General features: G+C 43.8%; 1 protein-coding gene across 6 annotated transcripts in view; it reads left to right on the top strand.

Moving 5' to 3' along the window:
* The window catches only part of LOC115156074 (protein TANC1), a 179305-nt gene that overhangs the window by 53808 nt on the left and 110226 nt on the right, over positions 1-15271 (top strand). For 5 of the 6 annotated variants that reach the window (XM_029703329.1, XM_029703327.1, XM_029703326.1 and 2 more), the window contains exon 3: positions 13628-13837. The exons of the other annotated variant lie outside the window; for it this stretch is intronic. In XM_029703329.1, the coding sequence (XP_029559189.1) occupies positions 13628-13837 (210 nt within the window). The remainder of the gene's footprint in view (positions 1-13627; positions 13838-15271) is intronic. 6 annotated transcript variants of the gene reach the window in all.

The raw sequence follows: 15271 nt of genomic DNA, 5'->3' as shown, positions 1-15271 counted from the left end.
ATAACTTCTGGACATCAGGACTGCGATTACTCACCACGGACTGGCAATATCCTTTTTTTTCTTTAACGAGTTTGACGAGCCCGACGCAAACGATATACTGCTTTCTCGGGAACAGGCCCAGATCCCCGTGATTTGCATGAAGAGGAGGCAGAGAAAAAGGGGCCAGAAGGCAGGCTGCCTTCTGAGAATTCAAATAAACCACCACTTCCTGCCATTCTGCTAGCAAATGTGCAATCTTTGGACAATAAAATACATGACCTACGCGGAAGAATAAATTACCAACGGGACATTCAAAACTGTAATATCTTATGCTTCACGGAGTCTTGGCTGAACGACGACACTATCAACATACAGCTGGCTGGTTATACGCTGCACCGGCAGGATAGAACAGCGGCGTCTGGTAAGACAAGGGGTGGCGGACTATGTATTTTTGTAAATAACAGCTGCTGCACGATATCTGAGGAAGTCTTGAGCTGTTGCTCGCCTGAGGTAGAGTATCTCATGATGAGCTGTAGACCACACTATCTACCTAGAGAGTTTTCATCTGTATTTTTCATAGCTGTTTACATACCACCACAGTCAGAGGCTGGCACTAAGACTGTGGTAGAACATTTGTTATTGAAGTAGACCCACCAATTTGCATACTGCCCCAACAGATCCACAGATGATGCAATCTCTATTGCACTCCATACTGCCCTTTCCCACCTGGACAAAAGGAACACCAATGTGAGAATGCTATTCATTGACTACAGCTCAGCGTTCAACACCATAGTTCCCTCAAAGCTCATCAATAAGCTTAGGACTATGGGACTAAACACCTCCCTCTGCAACTGGATCCTGGACTTCCTGACGGGCCGCCCCCAGGTGGTAAGGGTAGGTACAACACATCCGCCACGCTGATCCTCAACACAGGGGCCCCTCAGGGGTGCGTGCTCAGTCCCCTCATGTACTCCCTGATCACTCATGACTGCACTGTCAGGCACGACTCCAACACCATCATTAAGTTTGCCGATGACGTAACAGTGGTAGGCCTGATCACCGATAACAACAACACAACCTATAGGGAGGAGACCTGTCTGTGTGGTGCCAGGACAACAACCTCTCCCTCAGCGTGATCAAGACAAAGGAGATGATTGTGGACTACAGGAAAAGGAGGGCCGAGCACGCCCCCATTCACATCGACGAGCTGTAGTGGAGCAGGTTGGGATCTTCAAATTCTTTGGTGTCCACATCACCAACAAACTAACATGGTGCAAACACACCAAGACAGTCGTGAAGAGGGCACGAAAAAAACCTATTCCCCCGCAGGAGACAAAAAAAGATTTGACATTGATACTCAGATCCTTTAAAGGTTCTACAGCTGCACCATTGAGAATATCCTGACTGGTTGCATCACTGCCTGGTATGGCAAAATTCTCAGCCTCCGACCGAGGGTAGTGCGAACGGCCCAGTACATCACTGGGGCCAGACTCCAGCCACCCTAGTCATAGACTGTTCTCTCTGCTACCACACGGCAAGCAGTAACGGAGTGCCAAATCTAGGTCCAAGAGGCTTCTAAACAGCTTCTACCTCCAAGCCATAAGACTCCGGAACACCTACCCCCCCCCCCCCCACACACACACACACACACACGCTTTAATAACTCTACCCACATGTACATACATTGCCTCTGTACCAGTACCCCTGTATATTTTTTAATTTGTTTTATTTCACCTTTATTTAACCAGGTAGGCCAGTTGAAAACAAGTTTACAACTGCGACCTGGCCAAGATAATGCAAAGCAGTGCGACACAAACATCACAGAGTTACACATGGGATAAACAAATGTACAGTCAATAACACAATAGAAAAATCTATATACAGTGTGTGCAAATGTAGTAAGATTAGGGAGGTAAGGCAATAAATAGGCCATAGTGGTGAAATAATTACAATTTAGCATTAACACTGGATTGATAGATGAGCAGAAGTTGAATGTGCAAGCGGAGATACTGGGGTGCAAAGGAGCAACAAAAATAAATAGCAATATGGGGATGAGGTAGTTGGGTGGGCTATTTACAGGTGGGCTGTGTACAGGTGCGATGATCGGTAAGCTGCTCTGACAGCTGATGCTTATATATAGTGAGGGAGCTATAAGACTCCAGCTTCAGTCATTTTTGCAATTCGTTCCAATCACTAGCAGAAGAGAACTGGAAGGAAAGGCGGCCAAAGCAGGTGTTGGTTTTGGGGATGACCAGTGAATTATACCTGCTGGAGCGCATGCTATGGGTGGGTGCTGCTATGATCACCAGTGAGCTGAGATAAGGCGGGGCTTTACCTAGCAAAGACTTATAGATGACCTGGAGCCAGTGGGTTTGGCGATAAATATGAAGCGAGGGCCAGCCAACGAGAGCATACAGGTCGCAGTGGTGGATAGTATATGGGGCTTTGGTGACAAAACGGATGGCAATGTGATAGACTACATCCAATTTGCTGAGTAGAGTGTTTTGTAAATGACATCGCTGAAGGGATCGGTAGGATAGTCAGTTTTACAAGGGTATGTTTGGCAGCATGAGTGAAGGATGCTTTGTTGCCAAATAGGAAGCCGATTCTAGATTTAATTTTGGATTGGAGATGCTTAATGTGAGTCTGGAAGGAGAGTTTACAGTCTAAACAGAAACCTAGGTATTGTAGTTGTCCACATATTCTAAGACAGAACCGTCCAAAGTAGTGATGCTAGACGGGCGGGCGGGTGCGGGCAGAAATCGGTTGAAGAGGATGCATGTATATAGTCTCGTTATTGTTATTTTACTGCTGCTCTTTAATTACTTGTTACTTTTATTTCTTATTCTTATCCATATTTTTTGAAGATCAGCATCCCGGAGTTGCCTCTTCAATGTTGACGTTGATGCTGGTGTTTTGCGGTACTATTTATAGCTACCAGTTGAGGACTTGTAAGGTATCTGTTTCTCAATCTAGACACTCTAATGTACTTGTCCTCTTGCTCGGTTGTGCACCTGGGCCTCCCACTCCTATTTCTATTCTGGTTAGAGACAGTTTGCTCTGTTCTGTGAAGGGAGTAGTACGCAGCGTTGTACGAGATCCTCAGTTACTTGGCAATTTGGCTTGGGTCCTGACGAGTTTTCAGAATAAAGTTATTTGTTTCTGGCCATTTTGAGCCTGTAATCGAACCCACAAATGCTGATGCTGATACTCAATTAGTCTAAAGAAGGACAGTTTCATTGCTTCTTTAATCAGCACGACAGTGTTCAGCTGTGCTAACATAATTGCAAAAGGGTTTTCCAAAGATCAATTAGCCTTTTAAAATGATAAACTTGGATTAGCTAACACAACGTGCCATTGGAACACAGGAGTAATGGTTGCTGATAATGGGCCTCTGTACGCCTATGTAGATATTCCATAAAAAATGTGCCGTTTCCAGCTACAATAGTAATTTACAACATTAACAATGTCTACACTGTATTTCTGATCTTTTTTTTTTCTTTCAAAACAAGGACATTTTTAAGTGACCCCAAACTTTTGAACGGTAGTGTGTATCACCCCATCACTACTCAGTATGTTGTTGAGAAAGAGCTGTCAGGATGTTCTTCTCTTTCTATTCTTCTCTCTAATCACACTGCTGCCATATGTATTTGTGACCCCACAAATTATCATTAGGCCCACATCTGCTTGTCTTTGACCCCTTTAGCACCTGGTAAACTAGGTATGAAAATATATGCTGTGATTTTTTTTTTATTTCACCTTTATTTAACCAGGTAGGCAAGTTGAGAACAAGTTCTCATTTACAATTGCGACCTGGCCAAGATAAAGCAAAGCAGTTCGACAACATACAAAAACACAGAGTTACACATGGAGTAAAACAACATACAATCAATGATGCAGTAGAAAAAAATAAGACTATATACAATGTGAGCAAATGATGTGAGATAATGGAGGTAAAGGCAAAAAAATGCCATGGTGGCAAAGTAAATAAAGTATGGCAAGAAAAACACTGGAATGGTAGATTTGTAGTTTGAAGAAAGTTAAAAGTTAAAATATAAATAATATGGTGCAAAGGAGCAAAATAAATAAAATAAATAAATGATGAGATGATGTCCTCAAGTAAAACAGGGACATTCTTTGTGGATAATATTTTTTCTTCACTTTTGAGTGATGGGAGTAAGGTCTCCTGTAGTTTCTTAAAACTGGAACAGTGTTCTGGATGTTGACCTCGAGAGCGATAAATGTAGTTAGAGTCACGTATCCTCACATCGCCCCACCTCCAGCTCCCTTTTCTTAGCCCTGACAGACTTGTTAAGTCCTTATGATACATGTGTGATTCTCATGTGTGTTTTTGAGATCAACCGACTGGTTTGAACGGCACACCTGTGCTGCTCTGTGGGAGAGCTCTCTCTATCTCATTGTGTTGCTTGGCACCTCATTGGTATTCATATCTTCTCCTACAGAGATTATGATGGTTTAATTAAAACCTTCCCTGGGCTTCTGTCAGCTTCATGCAGTATCAGCTGGCACATCGTGTCTTTTCCCCACGCTTCCAATGCCCTTTCTTGCCTCTCTGCTTGAAACCAGCTTGAAATAAACCATGTGGGAAAGACATTGTCTGGCCCAGATATGTTTCCCATACCTGCTTCAATTGACCATTTATGAAGAGGAATGGGAAATGTCATGGTTGCTGGCTGCCCTGCGCCTCCTCCCTCTCCCATCATCCCCCTCCCTCTGTCCCTGTAACGCTGGGGAGGCTGGTGAAGGCATTCCAGTGCACAGGCCACTCACTACAGAGCATCAGAGGTTTTACTGCGGGATGATTCTGCAGTCTGCCTGCCTGATTGCCTGCAGCACGGCTTCAGCCTCTGGTTTAACCAGCTCATTTGTTCACCTCAGAAACTCTTTGGGAGTTTCACTGACATGCTGCAGCTGAAAGACAGTCAGCATGAGTTTCTTTACCCAGGGACCACCAGCAGAGATGACTCAATGAATTCTCTTCAACACAGATGTTTTTTAACACTGCCAGTGGGTCTCGTCTCTGACAGGCTATTGATATTCAGGAAACTGAACATTGAGGAAATACTGTCAGTGGATTTTAGTCTGAAGGATGCTTTGTGTGGAAAGAGCATTTTGGCATTCTTCATAAACAAGAGAGTGTAATAAATTTGAAAGATGAAGCCTTTTGAGAAAGAAGAGATGATGAACTGTGATTGCATATTCTCTTTATCCTCTTTAGTGTCACAGACAGAAATTGGGCTGCCGTGTGGAGATAGATTCCTCTATGTGACTGATGTTATCACACAGGTGAAATGTGTTTTTGAGGAATGTGTATCCAAGTAGCCAACATACTCTGAAGCTTGTGTAATGTGTGGAATTGTATTATTATCCTGGATACTAACTCAATCGTCCTCTCTGAATTGGGTCTTTTGCCAGCTTGCATGATATTTTGACTGTTGCCGTGACTACAGCTGGCTGACCAAAGGGGTCTTATAGGGGAGAAAATATATTTCCCTCCAGGAATCCCAGGTTGGCTGCATGATTTCCCCTAGAGATGAGTCTAGACAGGAGAGGTTGCTGATATGGCAGTCACTCAGACAGGCAGCCATACTGGACTTACTTAAAGATAAAGAAGACTCATTTAGTATACTTGGTTAAAACTCATTGCTATTTTGTCATGTACACACTGATGTATACTAACTACCCCTATCACCCACTTCATTTGTATCTTTCCCTCTCAGGTTTTCTCTCTCTGTCTCTGTGTGCTGCCTGTGTGTTAACCTTGACAGCTTTTGTGAGACTGTCACCCTGGTCTCGGAAGTACACTGGGAAGCCTCATTGTCATGCAGTCTAGCGTGAGAATTCCCCATTGGTGTAATGTCCTATGGTCATGTGGCTTTGTGTGTTGACAAAAAGAATCTGCATTCATTATAGCCTTTCTTCATTTTCTCTCAGTGGTTCATCAAATTAACTGGTGAGAAACTAATAGAGGTTAGTGTACACACACACACACACACACACACACACACACACACACACACACACACACACACACACACACACACACACACACACACACACAGCACACACACACACACACACACACACACACACACGCACACACACACACACACACACACACACACACACACACACACACACACACACAAAATGGAAATATCAGGCCAATTGTATGGCGAGGCAAATCATGAATATGATTTTCTTCATGTAAACAAGCAAAAGCCCATAAGGAATGTACTGTAAGTCTGAGCTTCTGCGGCAGTCCAAGTGTCACGATTTGAATTTTAAGCGTATTTTTGTCTGGCGTAAGCTCATCCCTGCTCAAGGTTACATCTCCTTTGTTTAGAGGGTATTGCAACTGAGGGTCGGTCGAGCAAGTACACTGCTGGTGGGGGGGGCTTTGGATTTGTTCACTGAGAGTGACAGATAACATTCCAGTGCACAGATTTGCTCTGAAAGGGGGGTGACACAATCCAAAATTACACCCTGAAAGACATTTTGAAGCATTCAGCTGTGCTACCAAACATCACCTCAAATGGCAGCAGGAGGAAAATGGGCCTCATAAACCATGCATGAAAAAGGAATCGGTTTAAATTCACTGTGGTTGACTTTTATTTTGTGTGGTTGGTCACATTGCCAGACGGACTGAATATACACTACCCTGCATGAAACAAACATTTGCTTTGGATATCAATATGAAATTAATACTTTGTGTACTGCGGCATAACGATTTGCTAATTTGACTCTGTTCTAATAACTCAAGTTAACTTGATCATTATTTGACATTCAGATTCAATAAAAGGCCCCTATTGTCACTTTATAGTTAGACGTATATACAGTGCCTTCAGAAAGTATTCAAACCCCTTGACTTACAGTGCATTCGGAAAGTATTCAGACCCCTTTGACTTTTCCCAGATTTAAGCATTATTCTAAAATGGATTAAATCATCCCCCCCCTCAAAAACCTACATACAATACCCCATATTTGGTGAGCTTCTCCCATTCTTCTCTGCAGATCCTCTCAAGTTCTGTCAGGTTGGATGGGGAGCGTCGCAACACCGCGATTTTCAGGTCTCTCCAGAGATGTTCGATCGGGTTCAAGTCCGGGCTCTGAGACTTGAACCCGAAGCCACTCCTGCGCTGTCTTGGCTGTGTGCTTAGGGTCGTTGTCATGTTGGAAGGTGAACCTTTGCCCCAGTCTGAGGTCCTGAGTGCTCTGGAGCAGGTTTTCATCAAGGATGTCTCTGTACTTTTTTCTGTTCGCCTTTCCTTTGATCCTGACTAGTCTCCCAGTCCCAGCCGCTGAAAAAGATCCCTACATCATGATGCTGCCATCACCATGCTTCACAGTAGGGATGGTGCCAGGTTTCCTCCAGACGTGACGCTTGGCACTCAGGCCAAAGAGTTCAATCTTGGTTTCATCAGACCAGAGAATCTTGTTTCTCATGGTCTGAGAGTCTTTAGGTGTCTTTTGGCAAATTCCAAGCGGGCTGTCATGTGCCTTTTACTGAGGAGTGGCTTCCACCTGGCCATTCTACCATAAAAGCCTGATTGGTGGAATGCTGGTGAGATGGTTGTCCTTCCGGAAGGATCTCCCATCTCCACAAAGGAACTCTGGAACTCTATCAGAGTGACCATCTGGTTCTTGGTCACCTACCTGACCATGGCCCTTCTCCCCCGATTGCTCAGTTTGTCCGGGCAGCCAGGTCTAGGAAGATCTTGGTAGTTCCAAACTTCTTCCATTTAAGAATGATGGAGGACACTGTGTTCTTGGAGACCTTCAATGCTGCATAAATGTTTTGGCACCCTTCCCCAGATCTGTGCCTTGACACAATCCTGTAGACAATTGCTTCGACCCCATGGCTTGGTTTTTGCTCTGACATGCACTGTCAACTGTGGGACCTTATATAGACGGGTGTGTGCCTTTTCAAATCATATCCAATCAATTGAATTTACCACAGGTGGACTCCAATCAAGTTGTAGAAACATCTCAAGAATGATCAATTTCGAGTCTCATAGCGAAGGGTCTGAACACTCATGTAAATAAGGTATTTCAGTTTTTTTTTTTTATACATCTGCAGGCATTTAGAAAAAACTGTTTCCGCTTTGTCATTATGTGGTATTGTGTGTAGATTGATTTGGAAAAAAATAGATTTAATCGATTTTAGAATAAGGCTGTAATGTAACACAATGTGGAAAAAGTCAAGGGGTCTGAATACTTTCCGAATGCACTGTATTTCACATTGTGTTGTGTTACAGCCTGAATTCAAAATGGATTAAATATAGTTTTTAAATCTCACACATCTACATGCAGTACCCCATAATGACAAAGTGAAAACATGTTTTTAGAATTTATATCACATTTATTTGTAAATTAAATAGAGAAATATCACATTTACATAGGTATACACACCCCTGAGTCAATACTTTGTTGAAGGACCATTGGCAGCAATTACAGCTGTGCCCATTATTCTTTAAACAATTCTTCAAGCTCTGTCAAATTGGTTGTTGATCATTGCTAGACAACGATTTTCAGGTCTTGCCATAGATTTTCTAGCAGATTTAAGTCAAAACTGTTACTCAGACACTCAGCTATATTCACTGTCTTCTTGGTAAGCAACTCCAGTGTAGATTTGGCCGTGTGTTTTAGGTTATTGTCCTGCTGAAAGGTGAATTCATCTCCCAGTGTCTAGTGGGAAGCAGACTGAACCAGGTTTTCCTCTGGAATTTTTCCTGTACCGTATCTTTTTTATCCTGAAAAACTCCCCAGTCCTTAACGATTACAAGCATACCCATAACATGAGGCTGTCACCACTATGCTTGAAAATATGGAGAGTGGTACTCAGTAAGGTGTTGTATTGGATTTGCCCCAAACATAACACTTTGTATTTAGTACAAAGTTAATTGCTTTGCCACATTTTCTGCAATATTACTTTAGTTCCTTGTTGCAAACAGGATGCATGTTTTAGCATTTTTTATTCTGTACAAGCTTCCTTCTTTTCACTCTGTCAGTTAGGTTAGTATTGTGGAGTAACTACTATGTTGTTGATCCATCCTCAGTTTCTATCACAGCCATTAAACCCTCTAACTGTTTTAAAGTCACCATTGTCCTCATGGTGAAATCCCTGAGTGGTTTCCTTCCTCTCCGTAACTGAGTTAAGAATAACGCCTGTATCTTTGTAGTGACTAGGTTTATTGATACACCATCCAAAGAGTAATTAATAACTTCACCATGCTCAAAGGGATATTCATTGTCTGCATATTTTTTACCCATTTACCAATAGGTTCCCTTCTTTGCGAGGCATTGGAAAACCTCCCTGGTCTTTGTTGTTGAACCTGAGTTTGAAATGTACTGCTCGATTGAGGGACCTTACAGATAATTGTATGTGTGGGGTACAGAGATGAGGTAGTCATTCAAAAATCATGTTAAACACTATTATTGCGCACAGAGTGAATCCATGCAACTTAAAGGGTTATGTGAATTGTTAAGAACATTTTTACTCCTGAACTTATTTAGGCTTGCCATAACAAAGGGGTTGAATACTTATTGACTCAAGACATTTCAGCTTTTTATTTTTAATTCATTTGTAAACATTTTAGAAAACGTAATTCCACTTTGACATTATGAGGTATTGTGTGTCAGCCAGTGACAAAATATATACATGTAATCCATTTTGAATTCGGTCTGAAAAACGCAACAAAGTGTGGAAAAAGTCAAGGGGTGTGACTACTTTCTGAAGGCACCATATTTTAACTCCTCTTTTATCACCCTTTTAAATGCATAATGCAAATTGCCACATTTTCCCCTCACCCATCACCCCGTTCTAGTCTATGGCTACAGGCAGTTATGAATTTGCCTAAAACCCTTCCAGTCGAGTAATTGATTTCCACTTAAATCTTTAATCAATTACTTGAATTATTATCATTATTATATTTTTATGTGGAGGGCAGGTCCTCATTGGCCTTGGTCCTCTTTGATTAGGGAGAAACGAGAATGAAAAGGACTGTAATCATTTTTACATCGTCTTGGTGCAGGGCTTTATAATTAGAATGGGTTGATTTTCTTGGACCACAGCAGGGGCTGAAATTGCAGGCCTTGCCTGGGCCAGGACTTGAGGAAAAGCAACTGAAATAGCCCATGGTGAGTTTACGTTACTGTTTCCCTCTGAGTTTTAGCTCTGGTTCAGATGGCAGTGCAGCGACCAGAACACACAGCCAGCAGCCTGTCCAGCCAGCAACTGTTTTAATGCCAGCTTTTTTTTTGTGGCGCCTCTTGTTTTCAAAAGCATCAGCCCTAATTACAACTTTGTCATAATGTCTTTAGCATGCAATATGGCTGAAAAGTAGCGCCCACTGTCTAGCAGCGCTGCACAAATGAGCTCTCTCGAAAAGGGGGTTTTATGATCTGACATTCAGTCAAGGACTGGTATTTAGTTTTACGAGCGAAAAAGATACGGTGACAATGAGGATATTGTCATTGTAAACAGGTCTAGCTCTTGAAATGTGAGACTGAGAATTGTGTAGGAATTTAGGACTACATCGTTTACTGGCAAACAGGACGAACTGAAGTCACCATTGGCACCCTGCATAACTTGAGCACTGTGATAAAAGTCCCTCCCTCCCTCTCAGAGCCCCCTAGTGAAATACAACCCTCCTCTTTGATGGCTACTTCTCAAAAGTGGTATTGTAATACGATAGTAGTGTCTGTGTTAATTGCCCTTGTAACTCTGAGCCGTTTTGGATTCGTCATGAATGGAGGGGTTCTCTCTCTATCTGCCCCCCCCCCCCACACCCAACCCTGTCGTATAACACCCTGACACCGTGGTGAAGCTGTGTGGTCATTTGTTACTGCAAACAACTAGCTTAGCGACGGAGGAGGTCTCGCTCAAACTGCTTGACCTCTGCTTGCCTGGCCTGTGCTTGCGCTCATCTTCATAATTCAATGGCCTTAACGAAAACCAGTATTGTCTATTCCCAACTCACATTGTCTTCATTGAAGCAATTTTTTGTTGTTGTTGCCTTTGTAAAGTAACAGACATTGTTTCAATAATAGTCTAGTCTAGTAGTGGTGAACATAGCCTATAGGCTAGATTAGGTGGTGAGGGCAAATCCTGAAAATGGATGCAGAAAGAATCAGGATCTTCCGTACCAAAGCATAGTGTGGATTTTCCCTTGTCTCTGGGTGGTGTAATTGGTCGAGATGAGTCCCTGAATGTCTTTAGAGTGTCTTTAGTCTAGGATGTGCGGTTTCATGTGCGGTTGGAGCAGCTTGCTATATCCATGGCAGTGTTCTGTTGTGGCTGTTTAAACGAGCCCAATAGCTCTACTGATATAAGATCTGCCGGCTTTGGCATTTGATCAGCTTCAGATCCTAATAAAATACAAGTCTAGAAATTAACCTAGCTGATCATTTATTCTGTACAAATGCGTGAGGTTCTTCCAGCCAGTATAGTCAGTGAGTCACACAAATGTGTCATGTTTGTTAGCCATTCAATAATAGCCCACTAACAGATCTGTTTTTGTGGGTTGAACCTGTTGAATATGGATTGTGATCTCTGGTCAGAAGGTCATGACCAGGTCATGGTGACCACAGGGCTCACCTCAGCTGCGTGGTCAAACACTTCACAAGCATCTGGAAGATTGCGGAGGTGTCATTGCACCGGGGCCAGTTCCTATTGCTGGCATTCTTACTTGTTTAAGAGCCCTTTAAACACAAGACAGCTTTGTGTCCTCTGTGGCAAGGCCCCAGAGAGAACACAGCGCTCTGTTGCATATTATTCCCAGCAGCCAACACTCATTTCCCCTTAGGAACCGAGCGCTGGCTGGCTGGCTAAAAGCAGCAGACCACTAGGGTCTTGCTTCTCTCCCATTGGTTCAGCCTCACGGTCCAGACTGGCGTCATGGGCTTCGTCCCTAATGGCAACCTATTCCCTATATCTTGCACTACTTTTGACCAGGGCATATAGGGCTCTGGTCAAAGTAGTGTACTGTGTAGGGAATAGGGTGCCATTTGGGACGCAAACCATGGATCATCTGGGAAAAGGGTCCCAAACAAGAGGCTGGCATGGTCCTCAGCACAGAGCCATGCAGAGCCAAGCCTAATGGGCAAGACTGTGGCTCCCCACATCTGTGATTATGATCCAGCCTGCCCTGTTTCTTGACGCATGAGCAGCAGTACTATTAAAGGTTCATCATTCAGACATTTTAATGTGTGGTTGGTTAGATGAGAGCCTGAGAGGGCAACATTTCGATTCAACAGAAGAGATGACTTCTTGAGAATGGTCTTTCCATTTGATGTTGGCTCTTGGTGAAGGGTCTGCGTTTTCCATCTAGGACTCTGGGCTACTAAATCGGAATCATTAGCAGGTCTTGAGCCAGGTCATCCCCAGCAAGCGCTCCAGGGAACTGTTTGGAAGAAACAGCTTTGGCCTAAGTGTTCACTGTGTCTAACACAGGAAGCCTGTAGACTATACATGATGGGAAAGACTCCAAGCTATAGCTGAGGCCGTAAACTTGCAGAACAGGTTCTTGTGTTTTCTTTTTCAAGAAGGAATGCTTCTTGAGCTGAGGAGTCTGTGATAAATGGGAAGTGACCCTTATTTTCTCACAAAGATTGGGAGCAACATGGGAACATGAGGGCTCCATACAGTACTCTCTGAAGCTATCACTGCCTCCCATGTTTTCGGGGATTAGCCTACAGGGTAGTGGGTTTCTAAAATGGCTTATCAGTCTTAATGCACTCAGAGGAGACCTGAAAGGGCACTTTCCCACAAGTTAGGTTATCCACTGTTAGCTGGATCCCACAGAGTTCAACTCTGTGCACAGTATAGATACTGCACTCTGTTTTGGAGTAACCTATTGCATCAATAACGGCATGTTTTTGCATTTTGCTTGTCAAGCTGCTCCACCCTGAACCACTGAATTGAAGACATTAGTTCTGGATCATTATTCATTCCTTACACATGAGCTGTACAATGAATTTACTGAGCCAAAACAGTAATTGCTAATATTTGCTCAAGTGGGTTTGTCCAAAGGTTTTTGGATCACCCTCTTCAGCAGTGGGGGATTGGTCAATGAGTCACACAGGTCATCTCGGCTCCGTGGTCAATGACACCACTCTTATTTATGCTGCAAACTGGGTGTCGTGCCACATCCTGAGCCCGGTGGTGTTAGATGAAACAGCGTGGGCCCATGACCTTAGGTTAAACCACATGGCATGTGGCTCCATTCACTCAGGATGTGTGTGTCTGATTCTGTCCTGGAGTACCAATGATCATGATCACTCTCTGGATCTGGACTTATCTTGGTGTCCTAAAGACATCTGAAACTGTCTGTTTGATTTCATAGTGTGGCTAGGAGCAGCTCTCCACAAACCGCATCTGACTGTGCGGGACACAGCATTAGCGGAAAGCCTCCCTGGGAGGATAGGTTCGTTCTGCTGTCTGAATGCCTTCAAGTCCATTAGACATTCAGGAGTCCACATGTCTGGCAATATCTGATGTCAAATCAGTTTTTGGCCCCATGGAGATTTTGAAAGGTTTGATGTATTTGATGTGTAAAAGCTTCGCTTCTATAATCCAGTTTGCCGAAGGATGTCCTAAACAGTGTCCTACATCCTCTCTCCTCAGCGGGTGATCTCCACAGTGCCCAGCGAAGGTGCCCGCCAGGCGGAGGTGCACCCCAAATCCATGAGCCTGGCAGCCTCCACCACCCCTATGTCCCAGAGGATGTGTTCAGACTGAGCCTGGCCAAGGGCGTGTCCATGTCCCTGCCCTCATCTCCCCTGCTGCCTCGTCAGTCCTACATGATGCCCTTGCGCTCCAGCAAGAGATCCCCTGGTAAGCACTACCATTGCCTCCAACCGCACCTCACCTCACCTCTCTCACTTTTATGCTTACAGCACTACTATTACTGCAATAGATACACCCCTACACTTACATTTACCAGTCCAGGCGTGAAGTGCTATGAGCATGTACTGTTTCCCCGACGTTTCTCTGCTGTGTTCATCCCAGGCTGGGACTGGTTCAGTCTCGGTGGACATCTTCTGAAAGTGAGGTTTCCTGTCTTGCTTTAGCTGTTCTTGTGTCACTGCTGAACGTCTGACACAGCGCCTGAGGATCCACAATCCTTTTAGCTTTCAACCACAATTTCGGTAGCTTCCAGCTTTTTCCTACTAAACAAGTCACGCTGCCTCGCGGTTGTTATCCTTGAAAAACAGCTTGTCGAAAAGAGAGGAAAAAACAAGACCACTCAGCGTTTGCACTGTATTCCATCTCCACGTGGGTCCAGTGTGTTTGAGTGACACAGGGTGGAGGAGGGTAAAGTGTTTGTTTGTTTCCCTGTATCCCTCCTCTTCAGCCCTCCATCTCTCCCTCTTTATTTGATCAGCTTCTGTCAGGATGGTGGTCTTCACAACGACGGAGCTGTGTCAGCACCCAATTGGTTGTTAACGGGGGCGTGTGTATACACAGTGTCGAATTGTCGGTTCTCTTCCTCTGCCCCCTTCTCTCTCCGTGTTGAGAACATGGCTGTCAACAGCTGCGGGCGTGTGCAGCCGTCTTCAAAGCAGCCCGGGCCGTTGAATCTGGAGTCTTTGTTTTGTGAAGATTTAACAAAGAGGATAGAAATCCTTTAAGTGGTCACTCTGGCCTCACATCTGGGACTCATCTGTGTGGTGTCTACTCTTTGTTTTGAGTGCTCTGTGCTTTGATGTAGCCTTTAGTATAAGATGTGCTGGCGAGTATGCTGTTGGCTTCTAGATACAACTAGGCCACTGGTGTGGTTTCAGATCAAGGCTATGTCTGCTTAAGGTCGTTGCTGAAATATTTTCTACACCTCAATCACCTCAAGCAAATGCTTAGATTTATCATCAGTAACATACCTTTATTTTGGAGATTGAAAATGTGGAAATCTCTACGGATGAGGTACATTTCACTCACTCCAACTGTATTGGAAATTGGAACTGTATTTTTGTATATTTTTGCCTGTTTCGAGTTAGGTTTCTAATGGGGGAGTTGTATCCTGTTCTAATTTCAGCTACAGATTAGCTTGGGAATAGTACTCTCTGATCCAGACTGTTTTCATTTGAGAGATTGTGGTTGCCTCAGCTTTTCCCTCTCAACCTCATTTGCTATGCTCTTTTTCCCCAAATCTCTCCACACTGTACTCTCCGATTCGAACGTTGGACTAGTGAGTATTATAAAGCAAGCAGCATATGGTATGCAAATTAACTTTGTTTTCAAAAGGGGCCTTCGTCTGCAAATATGCTTACT

Source organism: Salmo trutta, chromosome 20, assembly GCF_901001165.1.
Source record: "Salmo trutta chromosome 20, fSalTru1.1, whole genome shotgun sequence".
Taxonomy (NCBI): domain Eukaryota; kingdom Metazoa; phylum Chordata; class Actinopteri; order Salmoniformes; family Salmonidae; genus Salmo; species Salmo trutta.
The sequence above is the reverse complement of the archived record's forward strand: the minus strand, read 5'-3'. Positions and strand labels throughout refer to the sequence as shown.